General features: G+C 38.2%; 1 protein-coding gene across 1 annotated transcript in view; it reads left to right on the top strand.

The window, feature by feature from the left end:
* The window catches only part of COL4A1 (collagen type IV alpha 1 chain), a 146178-nt gene that overhangs the window by 78809 nt on the left and 44776 nt on the right, over positions 1-22593 (top strand). The window contains exons 23-29 of the mRNA XM_087716709.1: positions 2159-2242; positions 4132-4202; positions 9912-10103; positions 12945-13113; positions 18154-18246; positions 18345-18449; positions 21386-21483. Coding sequence (XP_087572835.1) covers positions 2159-2242; positions 4132-4202; positions 9912-10103; positions 12945-13113; positions 18154-18246; positions 18345-18449; positions 21386-21483 — 812 coding nt within the window. The remainder of the gene's footprint in view (positions 1-2158; positions 2243-4131; positions 4203-9911; positions 10104-12944; positions 13114-18153; positions 18247-18344; positions 18450-21385; positions 21484-22593) is intronic.

The following is a 22593-nucleotide window of genomic DNA, read 5'->3' as shown; positions in this document are numbered from 1 at the left end:
GGCAGTTGCAGAACTGAACTGAGGTTTCCAGCCTGCTGTATGATGGGACAGAGGACTACTCTAACAGTGAAAAGGGAAATAGAAGTTGTGTTTGTGTGGTAAAGCAAGATACAAACTCCCAAAATGTGGGTGAATGGGCTCAAAGAAAAAAAACTAAAATAGATTTCATTTAATTGCCATAGAAAGGCATTTTTATTTAACTATAGTCAATACGATTATTGTTTCGTCAAGCACCCAAGGCTTTCACGGCCCACAGGCAATCTTTTAGGGTTTGCATGCAGATTCTTTTCAATGTGTCATGTTCAAAGTTTGATTAAATAATATGTGTCAAATATTTTTTTCCAATCAAATTTTTATTTTTTTATATTCTTTATACATATCAATGCGTGAATCGTGTGGTCCTTATGTATATCTTAACATATTAATATATAATTATTATTTTCTCCCACTATTTTCTCTCCCTATTTTAACTTTTTTCCCCTTTCATATTGCTATAATATTCAAAGACATGTTTTCCACGTGTTTTGTTGTTCATATTTCCATAGTCAAATCAAAGTTCCATCCTTCATTCTTCTATTTTTCAATATCTCCTTATAAAGTTTATATATATATATATATCCCATTCTTCATATCCATTTATATTACAATATTATCCTGATATCTATCGCACTGCTAAAATAGTAATCCAACCTGTATAATTCTTGTATTAATACACATTATTAAAATATATTCATAAAAATATTCCTTTACTCTATTTTCCCTTATCTTTCATATCTCTTACCCGCTTCTGAATCTTTAATCTTATTTTCTTTTTAGTTTTTCTCCCATATTTGTCCCTTGGGTCTTTTATTCCCTCTACTTGCCTATGCAGTCTAATTTTTCCTTCCAACTCTACCCGTTCCCATTGTCTAATTACAGAACTATCCATTCCACTTCCTATCTCTTTTCCCCAGTTCTCTTCCTGTTTCTCCCATTCTCTTTTTGAATTTTTTACATTATTTCTCTCCTTTTTTAGTTCCTTAATCACTGTTCCTTTTGGTAACATCTCTTCATTATGCTGGTTTCTCTCCACTTTCCCTTCTATTTCTTCTGGTAGCTCCATTCTTTCTTCCTTGTCCTGATCATTGTCCATTATTCTTTGCATTAGATTTCCCAATTTTTGGTCTATGCGATCAAATATTTTCTCAATGCTTTGAAAAAGCTCCATTCTGTTTAAGGTCTCCTTGCTTCCATCTTATGTTGCATCTGTGTTTAGCCAATCTCTTTTTTAGTCCACTGTCCAGAGTTCATTAATTCAAAAGCCAAACTTCCAAGTCACAATTTTAATAGCCAGTCCAAAGAGTTTAAATTCATCAGGAGGTTATCCACGCCTCTTCACATGCCTTTTTGCCAACAGTTGATGCTCTTGCTTCTGTCTGCTTCAACCACTCTGCAGTGGTGTTAAAAGTTCCAATTTCAATTATTTTTTCAATTACTCAAATTATTTTTAAATTATAAATCCAATAATTGAGCAATTGAGCAATGTTTGTAAAGAGAAATTTGGTACTTTAATTCCAGTATTTTAAAATGCTCCCAATACCATGTCTTTTAGCTTTGAGGAACCAAGTTTCTACTTATTATTTAAAAAGCAGATTTTTTTCCTTCTTCAATTCTCTGGTATTTTTCCTGTGTGCCCATTCATAGCTTCAACAAATAGCTTTAATGATGCGTCCTCCTTGGATTTCTGGGGTCAACTTCCAATAAAAAGTATTTTCTTACCCAGCTCACAGTCCATTCACTTTCTCCTCTCCAGCACAGCCTTGGGTATTCAGGCTATCCCCGGCTTCATGGCAGCCATTTTGGCTGCCGCTGCTCCTCATTGTCAGATGAGGAGCCTTTCCAATGAGGGAGGAGAGATGTGGCTCTCCTCGACCTGCCAGGGGGCCTCACCTTACCTCACTCCCCCCACTTCAGGGGGGCTATGGTCCGAAATTGGATCCTTTGACAGGGAGAGGTCATAACTGACTGTAGAACTTGCAGATCAGACTTCCGAAAGCGCCGGAAGTACAACTGGAAGTCCAATATGTATCAAATATGTCCCATATATTTCTATTCCTGAGGCATGAGATTTTCATTCTGAATGTAAAGAATTTTCAAATATCTTTACCGTTTCTCATAGGTGAAAAAGGGGAAAGCTGCTCGGAGTGTGATGGAGCAGGTTTTCCTGGACCAACAGGGCCCCAAGGGCCTCAAGGGGAGCAAGGTAAAGTAAAAAGCGGGAATCCCTTAATTAGACTGCAGATAAAACTTTCCCCTAGAATTTGTTCTGTTTTTCTATTGTTCCATTCATCATGTTGTTTCATATAGAAATGGAGAGATAGTTTCAAAATTATATGTGTAACAATACAGTAACAAGTTTCAAATGTTAGTTTGTATAACTAGATGATCATATATAGTAGAGGAGAAAGTAAAAATCACTTGGAATGTTTCTCCCTTCTATTCTGTGCTCTTCAAATGTCATTTTTAACATTCTAGAATGAGTTAAATAATCTTGGCCTTTATTTTAATTCATTTTGATGAAAGGGTCTGTTGTTTGATCCCTGGAGCAGTAGAAGTTAACTCTGCCTTTTTCTGAAAATGCAATCTTTATTTTTTTCCTAAGCAGAAAACAAGAGTAACAAACCTATAATTTCTTATCCTACATCTTTTCTATGTCTACACAAATATGAAAACATTATAAATGGCTGTTTGGAAAATAAGTGTCACAAATATCAAACATCATCCACAATTTCTACACAATTGCATGATCATTTAGTTTTGTTTAAGGATTTTGTAAAGGATGAGCATTCTCTGTAATTGAGAAGCAGTGGTTAAATATTACATAAAATTCCTTCTTTTTATTGTTGAAAATTTTATTATCATTCCTTTATAGCTAGTTCAAGTAAAGCACTAAAAAAGTCCTCCTTTCTAAAAATTATTTGGAGTACAGTACTCCAACATTTCCTTTTCCTTAATAAACATGTTTATTCATTTATTCAAATGATCATTCTATTTGATTTTTAAAATCATAATCTTCTCTTGGCAGCTTACAACAAAATAATATAAAACTATTACATTATATTAAATAGAAAAAAATGTAAATACAGGAAAATATTCTTGGAATACCTATCAAAAATAAATGCCATGAAAAAATGCTTAAAAGCAGCTACAGATGTGGCCAGCTGTATATACCACTTTGGAGGGAATTCCACACATTAGGCTGCCCACCAAGTCTATTGATCCTGGTGGCAACCAATAAGTAGGATTTCTGACACTAATTTTAAATTATAGGCATAATTTAAATTTTTCCAAAAACTTCCTAAAAAATAGATTAAACACAGGGCAATAATACTCACAGACTGAACCGGCCAATATTTTAATTTATGAGTGGCCTAAAGGTTGCATGGGAGTAATTTTTAACAGTTGACTTCTAATACAATAAATGACTGTTGTTTTTTTAATGTTTAGCCACTCCAGCAGCTGTTTTAAGATTAAGCAAGCATCTCTGTGGCAAGTGTTTTATGCTCCATGCCGACAATAGACTCACAAAATTTCAAATGTGTCTGTTGGTTTTTTTAAAAAAAGTTATACCTAGTTTTTATTGAGCAGATCATTCTCCATTCCATGTAATTCTTTTAATTAGCACTATAGAATACAATGTAAGTAGAAAATTGCTTAACAGTCTCAGCAAGAGGTTTCCAATTCATTCCAGTAACTTCTGTTAACAGTTATTTGGCACTAGTCTTCAAATCATTGAGCCAGTCCTTTCATTACCACCAGATCTTCATAGTAGTTGAAAACAAAATTTGATGATTTGGGGAAGAGATTTGGTACCTTTGGTACCTTTGACTATCCAAAGTCACCTTCTCATTCAAAGCAATGATCAAGGTTGCAACCAGACAAACCTGACTCTCCAAGAATGTCAAAATCCCATCTAACTTCTTTTTCCCCCTTTTTCTTTTTAAACTAGCAGTGCACTTTTATGCCTTCTGCAAATACTTTAATTTACATTTACAGTTTGACATGATAGCTAGAAAATGCTCTCCCAAGCATTATTTATTTATTTATTTATTTATTTATTTATTTATTTATTTATTCTATTCTTTTAAAAAGGCATTCCAGGACTACCGGGTGCTAAAGGTGATAGAGGCTCTCCTGGATTTGAAGGCATTCCGGGAGTGGCAGTAAGTATATGGGTATTTGGGGCAACTTTTCAGAGAAATGTTTTTGTAATAATGAGTGTCATCAATGCTTTAATGTTCATCATCTCAGGAAATGAATTTCAAATACAAGGCCAAAGAATCTCTTTCTTTTTGTATTTAAAGGCATGGCGTTTTGTTTTGATGAATAGGAAAAAACTTGCATTTCCCATTTCACAGCACTTATGGATAGGAGTAATAATGTTTCAATTATGTCAGTAGCCAAAAGCTTTAGCCTTCAGGACCACACAGGTTTCTAGGTCAGGAGCTGCAAATGCATGCCCCTCCCCCAGTGTATGTGAGTGTACAATCACATACACATGTGGGTTTTATTAATGAGAGCCGAGGTGGCGCAGTGGTTAGGGTGCAGTACTGCAGGTCACTTTAGCTGACTGTGATCTGCAGTTCAGCGGTTCAAATCTCACCGGCTCAAGGTCGACTCAACCTTCCATCCTTCCGAGGTGGGTGAAATGAGGACCCGGACTGTGGGGGCAAGTTGCTGACTCAATTTGCTAAAAAAAATTGTAAACCTCTTAGAGAGGGCTGAAAGCCCTATGAGGCGGTATATAAGTCTAATAAATAAATAAATAAATAAATAAATAAATAAATAAATAAATAAATAAATAAATAAATAAATGTCCTTGCTTTGCAGCACTCTTGAGTAAGGGCACTTGGAGAGGATAGTACTGTATTTTAAGCTGGGCTGCTGGAAGGGCACTATCAGTCCTGAGCAGTTTCTGGTAGGGGAAAAGCAAAGCACTGAGGCTTCTCCTTCTCCCACCGGCCAGCTTGCAACCTGCTAGTTTCTCTCTGGAGACATTCCGCTCCTTCTCAATATTTCTGCTGAACAATACAGATTATTGGAAGATGAGAAGCAGTCTGATTGATCATTGTGAAGAGGGAAGCCAGTAGCAGTTCCTTCTGCCTTGATGGCAATGGCTTGTGCTGTGGATGGTTTCATGGACTATTTATATAAAACTCCTGCTCCTGTAACCTTTCACGGGATGAAATAGCAATAACAATAGCAATTAGACTTATATACCGCTTCATAGGGCTTTCAGCCCTCTCTAAGTGGTTTACAGAGTCAGCATATTGCCCCCAACAACAATCTGGGTCCTCATTTTACCCACCTCGGAAGGATGGAAGGCTGAGTCAACCTTGAGCCGGTGAGATTTGAACAGCTGAACTGCAGAACTGCAGTCAGCTGAAGTAGCCTGTAGTGCTGCATTTAACCACTGCACCACCTCGGCTCTTATGATGCATCATAGGGCAACTCCTTTTGAACCAAGCTACCTCAAAAGGAGTAACTTACCTAATGTGTCCCAAATCTAGGCCCCACAATTTGGCAAATTTTATAAAACATGTTATGACATAAAAATTATAATAAAACAATTTATGGCATAATACAAAACATTTCCTGCGCTGATGTTTGACTGTGCTATACAGTTCAACATGGAGTATTTTCCAGACAGTGAATGTATCTCAGCTTTTTCAGTGAAGGCAATATATTAGGAACTGTACATTGTTAAAAGCATTGAGGAATTAGGCAAGGAAAAAAATCTGAAAGAATGACTCAAGGGATGGCGGGTTGTTTAGAATTTATAATAGCCAGCGGTCAAGGCAGCCACAAGTTGTCCACTTATTATTAGATTAGACTTATTATTAGATATTTACTATGTCCTTTATTTTCTTGATTGGGGGCTTCTATGTACAGCCTTTAAACCATGCATTTGCTTCCAAAAAGCAAACTACCTAGTTAGTTTACTAGATTTCTAAATCAGAGCCTGCCCAGTTTTGGGATCAAGAAATATTAACTTCCTCCTGTTAATAAATGAGCAAATATGCCTGTAAGGATATAAATTCTTCACTATCATTGTATGTGAAATTGTTTAAAAATGCACCCGTGCTTGTTTCTTTTCTTTGGAGTGAGAGCTTTCTGTGTGATTGATGGAGGAGGAGGCACTTTTGAAGCAGGGGTTCTTGGTGCTTTCTGAGCTTCCTTGTTTTTTTTTTGCAAAAGTTTCATTATCCTAACTAGGTAACATCATCAATGCTAGTAAGGAGTGCTGTTTGCTGTCATTTTATATTCTGGTGTCTTGCCTGTCTGTGTGGGTGGGGGCGGTTTCAGAGATTCTTTGGTTGGGCTGTTTACTGATGGCTCTTTGGCAGTTATTGTTTACTTGATTGTTGTACTGAAGTTCACCTTGGAGTTAATCTACATTGTGTGCACAATTATTAGGCAAGTGAATATTTTGACCACATCATCATTTTTATGCATATTTTCCATCTCTAAGCTGCATAAACTTGAATGCTTAGTGGATATAAGCATATCAGGTGATGTGTTCTTGTGTAATGAGGGAGGGTGTGGCCTAAGGAGATCAACACCCTATATCAAGGTGTGCATAATTATTAGGTAGCTTCTTTTCCTCAGGCAAAATAGGCCAAAAAAGAGATTTAAATGACTCTGAAAAGTCTTTCAGAGAGATGTAGCACTCTTGAAATTGCTAAGATATTGGGGCATGATCACAGAACCATCAAATGTTTTGTTGCAAATAGTCAACAGGATCTCAAGCAACATGTTGAGAGAAAAAAAGACGCGCATTAATTGCCGAAGATTTGAGAAGAATCCAACATGAAGTTACCAGGAACCCATTACCCCCAGTGCTGTCATATTTCAGAACTGCAACCTACCTGGATTGCACAGAAGTACAAGGTGTTCAGTACTCAGAGACATGGCCAAGATAAGGAAGGTTGAAATTCAACCACCATTGAACAAGATACATAAGTTGAAATGGCAATACAGGGCCAAGAAATATCTGAAGACAGATTTTTCAAAGGTTTTATGGACTGATGAGATGACAGTGACATGACAGACTAGATGGATGGGCCCATGGTCAGATCAGTAATAGGCACAGAACTCCACTTCAACTCAGAAGACAGCAAGGTGGAGGTGGGATACTGGTATGGTCTGGTATTAGTAATGATTAGCTAGTTGGACCTTTTCAGGTTGAAGATGGACACAAAATCAACTCCCAAATTTACTGCCAGATTTTAGAAGACACTTTCTTCAAGCAGTGTCTGCATCTTTCAAGAAGACCATGATTTTTATGCAGGACAATGCTTCATCGCATGCATAAAAGTACTCCACTGTGTGGCTAGCCAGTAAAGGCCTTAAAGATGAAAGATAATGACTTGGCCCCCTTCCTCACCATATTGAGAACTTGTGGGTCCTTCTTAAATGGGAGATTTACAGTGAAGGAAAACAGTACATCTTTCTGAACAGTGTCTGGGAGGCTGTGGCTGCTGCTACACAAAAGGTTGGTCATCCACAGATCAAGAATCTGACAGACTCCATGAATGGAAGACTTATGACTGTTACTGAAAAAAAGGTGGCTATATTGGTCACTGTTTTTTTTATGTGAACTGTCAGAAATGTTTATTTCTACATTTTGAGTTGTTTGTTTATTATTCTCACTTTAACAGATGCAAATAAACAAGTGAGATGGGCAAAATTTTGTTTTTCATTTAGTTGTATAATAATTCTGCACACTGATAGTTGCCCAATAATTGTGCACACAGATATTCTCCCACGAAAGCCAAAACTTCACTTTTACTTTGTTAAATGTTCAGATTTTATTAATATTTTGGATTAACCGAAAGCGCTGTAGTTGTTCAATAATGAAATTAATCCTCCAAAATACAACTTGCCTAATAATTGTGTACAGAGTGTACGCTGATCTGAGTGCTGATTACTGGTGGAGAGAGTCTTTTTCTCTTTTGGACTGGTTGATTTTCCCTTTTGGATAGTCTATAGATGTTGTTAATGTCTACACACCTGTTGATTTGTCAGAGTGCCAGGCTTCTAGAAATTCCCTGGCATTTTCGGACTTGGCCTGGACTAGGATTATATGGTTAAATCTGTCTACATGTCGTGAAATTAAAGAACTTTCAGCATGTCTTCTAACTGCCAGTTGGTGTTCATGGATGCCTTCTGCCTGTCCGTCCTACATAGTAGTTGTTGCAGTTCTTACATTGTATGTTGTAGATGACTATTGTTTTTCTTCTTCTGGGGTTACTGGGTCTTTTCGTTTGCTTAAGATACTTTGAAGGGCTTTAGTTGGCTTGTGTGCTATGCTGATTCTATGTGGTTGTAGAAGTCTACTTGTGGTTTCTTGATGTAAGGCAATGTAATTCTTTTTAGGGTTTGTGTTGATTGTGCTGTATTAGGTTGAGTGGTCAGGGACCTTTTAATAAAGTTCCATGGCTATCCATTTTCTTCGGATGTGTTGTATAGATGCTTAATTTCCTTTTTCTGCTGTTCTGAGTAGCTGCAGTGTGTTTGGGCTTGTTTAAATAAGGTCCTTATACAGCTTCTCTTGTGGAAGATTAGGTTGTTGCTTTAGTAGTGGGGTACCTGGTTAGTATGAGTGATTTTTCTGTAGACTTGCATTTCTAATTTGCCATTGTGGTCTCTCCTGATCAAAATGTCTAGGAAGGATAGCAAGTTGTTGTTTTCTTTTTCTCTAGTAAACTAGAGAAAACAAATATTCTCCTGTATTGGTACTGTTGAAGCAATTTCAGGAAGGGTGATTTTATGAATCTGTCATAACAATTTCGATGGACTCATGGATTCATTTTACTGAATTCATTTTCGAATATAATTTTTATTAAAGAAATGTTTAACAAGATAAAAGCAATACCAATGTTCGAAAAGAAATAAAGTATAATAGCGTATAGATAAGAATTGAGAGGAAAGAAAAGGTTATAAAGTAGCAACTTCTTATATTCCTCACAACAGTTATAAATGTATTTATATTTTACTCTGTTTCTTTAAGGTTATATCATGACTTCCCTCTTTTCATAATCCATCCTTTCTAATCATCAAACCTATAACTCACAAGTTATTTTTTCCTTTTTTCAGCAAAAAGTCCGTGAGCCCGATCAGTAATAAAACTAGTGGTTGTCCTTTACCTAATCAAATAAATCAATTTTGCCATCTCAGCAAATCCTGCCACCTTCACCAGACATCTCTCCATTGTGGTTATTTCAAACAAAAGCACTTTTCAAATTAAGAGAGAGAACGTTCCTCCTTAAGAGAAAACTTTCTTAACTTAAAATCATATTAAGTCTTTTGCTGTTATATCCTCTTTTCATCCAGAAGAAAAGTTGACTCACCAAGTGGTTTTTTTTCTCTTTATTCCACTGGTCTGGAGTTCTTTTTTTAACTGTAAATAAGTTACATTTTAAGATGTTTAAGGAAGTCAGGCTCTGAGCAAACCTTCAGCAAGGTTCAGTCTTCTAATGTCTTTAGAAAGTGGCATTGCAGGTGAAAGCTAATTCTTCCCTGATCCCCAGTCATACTACTGAAGAGTCAACTGCAAGTCCAGTAGTCTTCTCATAAGGAACATACTTCTGGAGTGATGGGTGATCTCACAGTCTCCCCTTGTCTGGAGAGGCGCCACTGCCCAGATTTCTCCATCTTGCTGCTAGTCACCAGTACGGCACCATCTTTGCTTCTTCATAGATGTCCACTTCACTCCATTTTAACCAAATTTGAACTATCTTTTCACATCAAGGTGATAATTCAGTGGCCCATGGATCACTGCTAATTTACAGATGCAAAAATTTTGAAAATGAGCAAGTACTTCAATAACAGAAGACAATTAATTCTGCTGTAACTAATTGTAATTTCAGGGACCTCCTGGTGTACCTGGTTTGATAGGAATCCCAGGACCAAAAGGAGAACCTGGAGAGATTTTCTATGACTCCATTGTAAAAGGTGAAAAGGGAGAACCAGGATTATCTGGACATCCAGGTACTCCTGGCAAAGAAGGAAGGCCAGGAAAGGATGGTGTCCCTGGCAGCCCAGGACCTAAAGGAGCATCTGTATGTATCTGTCTGTTTATGTCCATTCTTTTATGCAAATTATAGAACATAAAAATGTGTGTGTTGAAATTAACTCATTTTATTTTTTAAAAATCTCTGAATGTTTGCATAATCTTATGAATTATACAGAAAGCCTAATTGGTTAAATAAAAATCATTTGATAATTTGAGTAGATAAATTAATGAATTCTAGTAAATGCATAGTCTGATAGAAAAAGCCTAGGCTGTGGTTAACTGATGCACAGACAGAAGATGCCGTTTTAGAAGATAAAGGGGAATGCCTCTTCTAGTATGGCATTTGCTGTTATTATAATCACTTTTATTAAAAGTTATCTATTCAACAACATCCCAAAGAAACTTAACTTCTGTTTGTAAAATAAGCTTTTCTCAATCCCTCATTTTCTCTTGAGCCATTTCAATTTTTGGGTGGGGCAATGAGGGCTGAACAGAGAGAAGGAATTCATTCCACTGATAGATATTGACACAGCTGGGTTTCAGTAACAGACTGAAAACAAACTACTGCTTGATTAATGAAGAGTCATTCCCTTTAATCAATTAGTCTTTGGTGTAATGGTAAAGGTATTGCTTTAGAAAGCAGAATCTGTGAGCTCCGGCTGTCCCTTAGGCATAAAAGCTGACCAGATGACTTTGAGCCCAACACTTCTCAGAGAGTTGCTGCTCACAGGAGATTGGAGTCTTAGATATGTTCACTTCTTTGAGTTATATTTAAAAACTGGACAAAATGATAGTAATAATAATAGTAAGAGGAGGAGGAGGAAGAGGAGGAGGAAGAGGAGGAGGAGGAGGAGGAGGAAGAAGATACCTAGGATGCTGGAGCAACCCGTATCAGCCATTAGTGCCAGTCAATGGTATTTGTGATACATTTTTAAATGTTCAGTTGACTGAGTTTCATGTTTAATGAATAAAAGAAACAATAACAATCCTGCAATTATACCTTTAGTGTTATTAAATAACAATATCTACCTATCCCAGGAAGAAGTTGATAGGTGGACAAAAATGCCAAATCCAGTCTAAATGGATTTGCAATAATTGTTGCAAAAAGAGTTTACAGATAGTCCTCAACTTACAACAGTTCATTTATTGACTTTTTGAAGTTACAATGGCACTGAAAAAGTGACTTATGATGGTTTTCACAGTTACAACTGTTGCCACATCCCCATAATTACATGATTCACACAATTAAATTTCAGATGCAATTGGTTCATATTTATGACAGTTGTAGTTCCTGGAGTCATGTGATCATCTTTTTCAAACTTCTGACAGGCAAAGTCATTGGGAAAGCCAGATTCACTTAACAACTGTGTTACTAACTTAACAACTGCAGTAATTCACTGTGGCAAGAAAGGTTATAAAATGGGACAAAAATCACTTAACAAATGTGTCACTTAGCTACAGAAATTTTTGGTTTTTGTGGTCATAAGTTGAGGACTACCTGTATTAGTGTTATGTCTGATGTGTTTCCTCTGTTTACTCCTACTGTCCTAGGTCTTTCTTTAAAAAGACTGCAACAGGAGGTTGGGGTGGAAAGCATTAGTGCATGAATGGATATATTCATACTACTCAAGATCAAATGCAGGGTTACTTGTAATTTCTGTATTGTTTATTCATGCTTATTACTCCATCTATAGCCTGGGGAAATGAACCGTTTTAGTTGATGGTATATCATGCATATGAATTCTATACTTTTATTTTATTTGCAATCCAGTGCATTTGCCTAAGAGGGTCTATCAAACTATTTCAACCCTTCTGAACTATAGTAATATTTGAGGAATATTTCTCTCAGAAATTCTGCTCAAATTGAACCTCATTACTTAATTTTGTTTCCTTTTTTCACCACAATATTGACTACAGATACTTGACTATCATGAAGTCCAGCAACATTTCATTGCCTCTTTGTAACCAACCTTCGCCATCTTCAGATGGATATAGAATCATAGAGCTGGGAAGGACCTTGAAGGTCTTTTTGTCCAACTTCCTTCCCAGGGCAGAGATCTATGATGTACCCTATTGATATTTGTACTTGTGGAAAATCCATTGTGAACTCCCTTCCTTACTGCCTCATTATTCCCTATCATATAGCATCTCAGTTCTTATTACTGTGAGCAGGAATAAGGGGGAGGCATTTTTCAATTCAACGCTTTTCAGCATAATCATTAAGCCTAATTTGGAACAAACATCAAATCCATCTCATTGATTATCTGCTTGCCCCTAATAGCACCAAGTGAATTATTCACTAAGATAAATTTTATGCTGATATAGTGCATGCCTTCTCAAGAAGCATAAATCCCAGTATTACCAATAGCCTTTTTTTCTGAATCAGCCCCAATACCGTGTTCTGGGATCAACTATAATGGCTCCTGAACTTTGCTTTGCCTGCATTTTTATGAGAGCAGATAAAGTACTGAGCAAATCCTTTAAATGACAGAGGTTTTAGAACTGGAGACAAATTGGCTATAAACAACCAGTTTCTATTGTTATGGATGCTGTGTTTGACTTTGTTTATGTGGCCTTTTGACCTCAATTCCTGTGTACCTAACCCTATTAAGCATGACCAGAGACCCTGGGAAAAGGTCTGTTTCAAAGAATTGAGAAAGCCTTTATTAGATTCCCACAGATGATTCCATCCTGTGCATGTTTCTGGAGGTTGCACAGGAAGAATTTCCCCCATCCCCAAATCTCCACAACAGACTGGATTTTATCCTGATCCAAACTTAGATTAGGAATTATTCATCTAGTATAGAATTGTATATACAATAAGTTCTTCTTGGGGAGCAGGAAATTCTTCATATACCCTGCTTACTTTCTTCTTTCCTTAAACCAGGGAACCATTGGATTAAAAGGAGACCGTGGACTCCCAGGGATAAGTGGTTTACCAGGGTCTCCTGGAGACAGAGGTTTCCCTGGTCCTCCAGGAGTTGGGAATCCTGGACCACAGGGTGATAAAGGAGATAAGGGAGTTCCTGGAATCCCTGGGACCTCTGGACTTCCAGGTAATGCTATAAAAGTAATGTGGATACACATTTTTTTTAAAGGGTCAAAGTACATACCACATTTTTCAGTGATTAAAATTTTGTATTATCACAGACATAGCAGCAAAACTGGCAACTATTTATGCAATATGGGGATTCCCATTGTGACTCAAAAAGACAAATTCTTTAAAACCATCTTCAGATTGAAGAGTTATTTTGACAAAACAATCCACAGATTATTTTAGTGGAAGAAACAAGGAAACCACTGGAGGAAACAAAGGCTAAAATGAAATATTCTAACTCTTGGAAGTCTGTTTGTTAAGATATTTTTAAAAATCATGTCTCTGAATAACATCATTTAAAGATATGGTTTCCAAATAGTACTCTTTTTATGACATTTATGCAAACAAGGTTCACAAACGTTGTTGTCCACAGCAGTGTCCAGCAGCTCTAAGATGGACTTTACTCTCAGAATTCCCATCCAGTGTGCTGGCTGGAGAATTCTGGCAACCAAAATCCACACATCTTAAAGCTGCTGAGGTTGAGAACATTGATCTAAAGTAAGATAGAATGATGGCTTGCTGGGTCTTAGAAAGCCATATCTGCCCTGTCTCCAAACAAAGAGCCATGTTTTCAGTTTTCTGTGAGGAAACAGACAATGGAAAAGATGCCATCGATAGATAGATTGTATTAAACTGATGTTGCTATCTTTTCAAGTATTTGGGCACCTTTTCCATTTTCTACTGCTATATTCACACAATATGGATCTATAGTGTGGCTATAAAATGCAAGTATTGTATCTAATTATGCAAAATGATTGGGGAATATTTGCCTTTAAGATTATGTAATTGCTGTTGTTTCACTGGTAGGTTACAACTGGTACTGGTGTACCGGGGCCTACTGGGAGCACCGGGTACCGTTCAGGTATGGTGCTCCAGAGAACCCACCCGCCTGCCCACATACTTCGAGTACTTCGGTGCTTCCATGCACAGAGCATACAGCGCCTGCATGATGCTCTGCCAAGTAGCTGGAGCATTGCGGAGGCATCACGGAGCGTCTCAGGAGATAAAGATGCATGTGCGCACTGTGCGTGTGCACGCACATGCTCCATGCGTTCATGTGGTGGACGTCGGTTCCATGGATGGTGCTTCCATGCACAGAGCATACAGTGCCTGTGTGATGCTCCGCTAAGTAACTGGAGCGTTGCGGAGGCATCACAGAGCATCGCAGGAGGTAAAGATGCATGTGCGTACTGTGTGTGTGCACACGTGTGCTGCGTGCGTTCATGTGGTGGACGTCGGGCCCCGTAGCACCATACCAGTTGCAACGGGATCCGGAACCCACCACTATCTTGTTTGCTAATGTGTTAGACAAGCAGAGATATGCAACACCCTTCCTTTTTTAGTATTCCTCATCAATTATATAAAGCAATAAAACATTTGCCTGCATGTGTGGTTTTGCTAAAAACCAATGGTTTCTTAAAGTAATCATCAGTAACATACTTTTTGTGCAGCTGTTGTAAAAACAAGTAAAAGTACAAACCAATCTTATTTCATTCTTTGACATACTAACTAAATTAATAGATCAGTGAAATGCTGTGGACATAGTATACTTAGACTTTAGCAAGGCATTCAACAAGGTAGACTACAACCTACTTCTTGGTAAGCTAGAAAATAGTGGGATAGATAGCATCACCATCAGATGGATTTGTGACTGTCTGACAAACTGTACTGTATGACAAAGTAGTCCTTAATGGTACTACGTCTGCATGGAGGGATGAGGGAATAGAAGGGAAACTTATCAAATTTGCAGATGATACTAAGTTGGCAGGAATAGCCAACACCCTAGATGATAGGCTCAAGATGTAGATGGATCTTGACAGACTTGAATACTGGGTCCTAACTAACAAAACGAAATTGTATGTAAAGAAAAGTAAAGTCTTACACTGAGGCAAGAAGATAGATTGGGAGAAATCAGGCATAATAGCAATAACTGTGAGAGAGATCTTGGAGTCTTAGTGGACAACCAATTAAATATGAGGCAACAGTGTGCAGCAGCAGCCAAAAAAGCCAATGCAATCCTAAGTTGCATTAGCAGATGGATTCAATCGAGATCACAAGGTACTAATACCACTCTATAAAGCCTTAGTAAGACCACACTTAGAATACTGCATCCAGTTTTGGTCACCACCCTATAAAAAGATGTTGAGACGCTAGAAAGAGTGCAGTGTAGGGTAACAAAGATGACTAGGGCACTGGAAACTAAGAACGGTTACAGGAACTGGACATGGCTAGTCTAGTGAAGAGAAGGACAAGGAGACTTGATAGCAGTGTTCCAATACTTGAGGGGGCTGTCACAGAGAGGAGGGGGGGTCAAGCTATTTTCCAAAGCACCTGAAGTCCAGACAAAGAATAATGTGTGGAAACTGATGAAGGAGAGACTCAATCTAGAAATAAGAAGAAATTTTCTGACAGTGAGAACAATCAACCAATGGAATGTGGGAGCTTTATCACTGGAAGCTTTCAAGAAGAGACTGGACTGCCATCTATCAGAAATGGTGTAGGATCTCCTCCTTGGGTAGGGGATTGGACTAGATGACCTACAAGTCTGTTACATTGCTATATAAAATTTACATTACATTACAAATAATTATATCTACAGCAATGCACTTTATTTCTATTTCTTTATTGCAGAGAAAAACAACTTTTCTAGATGCAGGAGTCATGTATGGTGCTAGATATACAGCCTGTACAAATATAGACATACACAGTAATAAGGATAGTCGATGGCTATGATCAGGGAGGTGGTGAATTCTCGTTCACTGGATTTTTATTTAAACAGATGCTACACTATCTGTCAGGTTTGCCTGGATTTGGATACTAGAAAAAGTGGGGGTTGGATTCAATGGCCTGAGTGAGCCATTCCAGCTATAGATTCAGAGAAAAAGGGTTTTAGTTTGTCAAACGATTGATTCATAGGCTGCTGGCAATATGGATCGGAGCAATAGCAAGGAGAAAATATGAGGAGAAGAGAGGGGAAGGGGAGAGGGAGCATCTTCAGTGGAAGCAGCCTCTAGGGCACATCCCAGATGTGTTTAGTACTCATATCCCTTCATTATTATGTTGCTTAAATGTTTTCCTTAAAGCTTCTGCCTTTAAAAAAAATTGAACCATACTCCAAGTTAGATAAAATCCAATGTTTTTCCCACCTTCTATCCCTACAATATAATTAATCCAAGTATTTAGGATTTGTATTTTGATATAGTTACAGAATTAAGACTAAACAAATGATAGCAGGACTTTCATTGAATTTCACTGACAGTAAGCAGAACCCCTTATTGCTCTACTGCAAATTCATGTGACAATGGCAGTCACCTCTTCTCTAGAGGGAATGAGGGAAACAGTTTTAAAATGTTCATGGTGATCCAATATCTTTGTCAGTGTAAAAATTCCAACTAAGATTTCCTTAGCTAAATTGAAAGTACATTTGAGGAAGTTAATTTTACTTTATCTAATGTGCAAAAAGTTGACATTTCTGGGATATGTCAAGTATGAACTAAAGAATTAGAATTTCCAAGAAAGCCATAACAATGGCTTCAGGTCATCTAAAAATTTGAAATTAAGGTTGATTTATCAAAGTAACTCAATTTAGGGAGTACGGGACTCCCCAAAGAATGTATACGAAAGGATGGATATCAGATTTTTTTTAGCTGGAGTTGTAAAACACTGGAGGCATGGTCATGTGATCATTTCATATTTCTTTGGGATAGTAGAATCATAAAATCATAGAGCAAGAAGGGATCTTAGAGGCCTTCTAGTCCAACCCCTTGTTGGAGTCCTTATACCATATCGGACATGCAGGAGTCCTTATACATGCAAGAGTCCTTATACCATACCGGACAAATGGTTGTCCTATCTTCTCTTGAAAACCTTCAATGATGGAGCACCCTCTGGGAGGAAAGTTTTTCCATTGATGGTAACCTGTCCCATTAATAATATATTAATGTACTGTATATTAATAGACTTATGACAAAATCTGCAAATATTAAACATGTTAATGTTATGTTGAATTTTATATCAAAGCTTTGGCCATTGCCCATTTCTTAAAAATTGCAGCTGTATGCATTTATGCATGGGGGATGGCAAAAAGAATTATATTAAGAAGTTGGAAAATGGTATTAAGATAGCAAAGAATGATTGTCAAAATACATGATCTATCTGATTTAGAAAAGCATGTTTTCTATTAATCAAAGGATGCAGCAATATATTTTACTGTGACAATGATTTTGTGATATTATAGTCGTAAATTAATAGAAAATGAGTGACTGTTGATAAGTATAAAATATATTGTAGATTTATTTCTTATTCTTCATTTTTAGTTGTATTTTTAGTTTTTAGTTTTATTTTTTAAAATATTTTTAAAAGATTAAAATGGTGTGTCAAGATTGTTTGTATATATGTCAGTCTTTAAATGCTATCCAAAGAGAAGACCTGGTGAGTTGAGTATGATTTATTTTCCATTTCCATTCCATTTCCATTTATTGAATTTATAGGCCGCCCGATCCCGGAGGACTCTGGGAGGCTTACAGAAATAAGAAATATTAAAAAGATTAAAACAAATAAGACACAACAAATTAAAAGAAACACAACATGCACCCAGTCTAAGCGGGGCTGGACCTCAATCAAGAGGTCAACAGCCCAGGCCTGCCGGAACAGCCAGGTTTTAATAGCTTTTCGGAAGGCCATGAGAGTGGGTAGGGTCCGGATCTCTGTGGGTAGCTCATTCCATAGGGCCGGAGCGGCAACAGAGAAGGCCCTACTCTGAGGCGTCGCCAGCCGACATTGTCCAGCTGATGGCACCTGGAGAAGGCCCATCCTGTGCGATTTTATTGGTGTTAGGGAGGTATGTGGCAGAAGACGGTCTCGTAGATATCCGTAGATATTTTCCTGTTGCAACTGTAATATAAGTGAAAGTAAATATTAGGAGTTAAATTATACATTCTGAAAAAGTAGATGATGTATTTGTTAATTTGCTATATCTTTTTATGTATTTACTTACAAGGTCCCAAAGGTGAGGCTGGACGTGTTATTTCTCTCCCTGGTCCCCCTGGAGCGAGAGGTTTTCCTGGACCTGCTGGAAATCCAGGCTTCCAAGGTATTTTCTTGTGTTATGATGTGGAGAGTGTTCTTAATTGTTCCATAATTCCTTTTCATCGGAACATCACATGGTTTATGTTATACCTAACTCTGCAGGTGACAAGGGAGACCCAGGGATCCCAGGAAGACCTGGTCTGCCAGGTGAAAAAGGTCTGGCAGGGCCTCCTGGAATTGGATTTCCTGGCCCTTCAGGGCCCCCAGGTATTATCTTATTTACACTATAAAGTGAATGACTATTTGAAGAAGACTCTTTGAGGTAAATAGAGGATGGCCAAAATTTCAGAAATCCTTCTTCTATGCTGGAGATGGGGCCAAAGCAAAAAATTCCAAACATATTTTAAATCATGAAATGTGATGGGGTTGGATAAGCTAACAATAAGTTAAAAACTTAACTTTTAATAATATATATCGATATCATTTTGATTAAAAAGTAGGATTTCAAAAGAAGTTCCCCAAACCCAAACAAATACAATCCCTTTCCCATGCTTTCTGTCTGTTCAACATACTATAGACTGATCTGCTCCCACTTTATAGGAATAGCATTTAGGCTTATATACTGTACCACCCAATAGTGCTTTACAGCACTCTCTGGATGGTTTACAGTGTTTTAGCATTATTTGCATATTGCCACCAACAATCTGGGTCCTCATTTTTCTGATCTTGGAAGGGTGGAAGGGTCAATCTCAAACCGTGTCAGGATCTAACTCCAGGCTGTGGGCAGAGTTTGCCTGCAATTCTTCACTTTAATCACTGTACCACCAGGACTCCCTATGAGGTTAAATTTTGTTTTGGCTCTATACTTTTCTTCGTTTTTAAACAAGGGTCATGAAAGATTGGGAGAATTGGCTTTGTTGTTCAGTGAGCCAATTGTTGTTCCCTGGTGCCTGGTCTGCCTTGTCCTCATCCTCTCCTGAACGTAAAGGCAAACTGAACAGATAACTGATATTTTAATTGGCTTTGAAATAGAATTGCTCAGGCACATTGTGTAAAGTAAGCAATCCACTTTGGTTCAATCTCTCAACAATCATCGCATGTATTATAGTCTGGGAAGCTGTCTTAGAAGGCTCTAAGAGAGTATCTTATTGAGCATATCCTAGCCAATGCTAGTATGGGTATTCCAGTCCTTCAAATGAACCGCTTCACAACATGTTGGACCATTTAAAGTAACCCCATCTTTTTCAAGGCTTCTGCAGATGCTTTGAAAGCAGCTACTGACTGTTTCTATATACATGTTTACCCTCAGCCTCTTGCTTTCACATTCCCACATGTTGCAGAACACCTCCTTTTGAGGGACTATTGCAGCCTTAGAAGCTAGCCACTTCATCCTCTCTTTTGCGGCTGCTGAGAAGTCCCGTTATATAAAGGGAAAGAGCCAGGTTAAACAGGAGAAAAGAAATCAGTTTTGCCAGGATTCAGAGAGACAGATGCTCATTTTTATTGGTGATTGGAGAGAAAATAACTAGCTTAATGTACCTGATAGTGCTACCCTCTTTATAGCATCATTATAATTACCGTGTCACATTCCTTTTTTCCTAGTAGATCATTTTTACAGTTGTGCTCAAGGGGTCATGTTAAGGATGCAGATATCAAGGTTTGCAACTTCTTAAATGTTAAAGACCTTTTAGATCTATTTCATCAAGTCAGTTGTGAACATAATACAAAAAGTAAGCATGGCAAAACAGGAAAATATCCCTTTAGAAGAGCTTAAATATGTGCAGTTAAATGAATGGCAAATAAAATGTCTTTTACGGGGCATGTACATAATAGCAGCATTGACAACAGGCAGAAATCTTTCTGGAGGCATCTCATCATGGAAACACCACCAGCTGTTCTTTTTATATAATACTCATACATGGAAAAGGGCTTTGGTGAAAGTTCTTAAAAAATAAGTAGGTTGATGAAAGAGAGGGTGGATACACATTTGAAAAAACCCAAACGTTCAAAGTATCTTCTTTTATTCGCCATTAGTCCAAATTTTATTTATCAAATTTTAGAACTGCCCATCTCCCTCACAGAGGGACTCTGAGGTTGTACAAATAAAATATTAAACATAAAAACGGTATATAAAATTTGAAAAGAGGCAAGTGATGTTAAGAATTACTTAAAAGGCGGGGGCAGGGGGCTTTCAAGGTGCTAAGCATCTCTATGGCTGCCTGCTCCTCTATGCACCCCAAGCAAGAACACTGAGCCACGTTTTCATGCCTTCCTTGAAGACCAAGGGAGTGGGGGCGCACTTTATCTCTGGGGGATGATAGCCACACAGGATGGCCTTTGTAATATTTGCAATATAATTTTTGTAGTACTGTTGCACTGACTAACATGGGTTTCTTGTATTTTAAATTTGCATTTTGAAAAAGCATGCATTTTCAAATGTATTGCTAATAATTTGCCAAAAATCTTAACCTTCAAGAAAAGCCTTTCTTTCAGAAACAAGAATTGACAGGAGAGCATTCAATAGATTGTAAATAAGTTTCATTTTTAGCTGCTCGGAAACCTCTATGAACAGGGCAAATATTGATGCCCAACCTTGGGAGGCATGAGAATGTATTTTATCCATACCCATTCTGATGTTTTCCCTTGCAAAAGTTTCTTTTATTTTTATTCAGAATACAATGCTCTTTTCTGTAGCTATGCTCATATAAAAAGGTAAAGGTTCCCCTCCCACATATGTGCTAGTCGTTCCCAACTCTAGGGGGTGGTGCTCATCTCTGTTTCAAAGCCGAAGAGCCAGTGCTGTCCAAAGATGTCTCCGTGGTCATGTGGCCAGCATGACTAAACGCCGAAGGTGCACGGAGCGCTATATATATATTGTGATGTAATTGGACAGATGGCTTTTATTAACCCAATCAACTTTTGCTTTGAAGTTCTATGTTGTGCTGACTATAAAAGTAAATCTGAGCCTTTTTTCAGGTTCCCCCTTTTCATAGAGAGACCCCACTTTATCAGAGTACTCAAATAAATTGTTCTTAAATGAGTTTCTGACTGATTTGCTTATTGGAAAAAGTAAACCAAGGCAGAACCTGCAAAAAGTAAACCAAGCCAGATTTCGCCATCAGGAGAGAATCTTATCTTTCCATTAGGTTTCTGACACAGCTGGGTGTTTAGGCAAATCTTTTGCATTATTGTGCATCTTGTAGGCTTTCCTGGTCAGCCAGGTCCACAAGGTTCAAGAGGAGAGAAGGGAGAACATGGTTCCCAAGGTGTGCCAGGTGCATCTGGCGCCAAAGGACAGAAGGTAAGTGCCTGAGCTTTGATACTGGTGAGGGCCTTCTTCCATGCCACCATGCTCTGAGGAGCTTCATTCCCCCCATATATTCTTTCTTTTAGCCAGACTTTTAAGTATTTTTTATAAGATTCCTTTTTGTTGTCTTTTTTTTTTTAAAGAGAAAGACGGTGTATGAATTATGGAAATAAATGATTACTTGCATAATTTTGGGTGCCAATAAGGCAAAACTTAGGGATGGCAGAATCTGATTTTGATTTCTTTATGTTTTAATTTTTTCCCAAGATCCCAATTTGTGTATTTCCATGATGGTAAACCTATGGCACCCATACCACAGGTGCCATGCGGAGCCATTTCTTAGGGCATGTGAGGTGTTGCCATGTCAGCTCCAGTGCACATGCGCGTGCTGGACAGCTAATTTTGGCCTTCATTTTCATCCATTTTTCGCCCTCCGGAGGCTCCCCTGAAGCCTCCAGAGGGCAAAAAACAACCCAATGTGGAAACCAGAAGTTTGGGATCAGACTTCCGGTTTGCGTGTTGGGCTGTTTTTTCTCCCTCCTGAGGCTTCAGGAGCATTCAGAGGGCAAAAAAAGCCCTAAGGAGAACCCAGAAGTTCAGGAACAGAGGATTCCTGAAGCCTCTGGAGGGCGAAAAGCAGCAACCCAGAGGTTTGGGAACAGACTTCTGGGTTGCCCATAGGGCTGTTTTTTGCCACGGAAGCCTCCGGAGGGCAAAATACGGCCCTACAGGCAACCTGGAAATTGGAAAAGCCTGGGGAGGGAGAAAAACGTGTCCACTGTGCCATCGTGTGGCAAATGCGGGGTGAGGGCAGAGGGTCATGGATGCATGCATGGGGGGAGGACACCCATGTGCATGACACCCCCCCCCCGATCCCCACACTTTTGGCATGCGATGGCAAAAAGGTTAGCCATCACTGGTATATTTGTTTATGCTTAATATTAGTACGGTGGTACCTTGGTACTCGGCATTAATTCATTTGTGTGTGTGTGTGAGAGAGAGAGAGAGAGAGACAGGTATTAAAAAGAATGAGTTCCAAACAAACCATGACTTGCCATGTAACTCTTTCTTTCGGCTGTTTTTTTTCCCTATGTCAGCAACCCT

This window comes from Thamnophis sirtalis, unplaced genomic scaffold (genome assembly GCF_051295495.1).
Source record: "Thamnophis sirtalis isolate CommonGarterSnake01/CBP01778 unplaced genomic scaffold, rThaSir2_p1.2 scaffold_5, whole genome shotgun sequence".
NCBI classification, from domain to species: domain Eukaryota; kingdom Metazoa; phylum Chordata; class Lepidosauria; order Squamata; family Natricidae; genus Thamnophis; species Thamnophis sirtalis.
The sequence above is the reverse complement of the archived record's forward strand: the minus strand, read 5'-3'. Positions and strand labels throughout refer to the sequence as shown.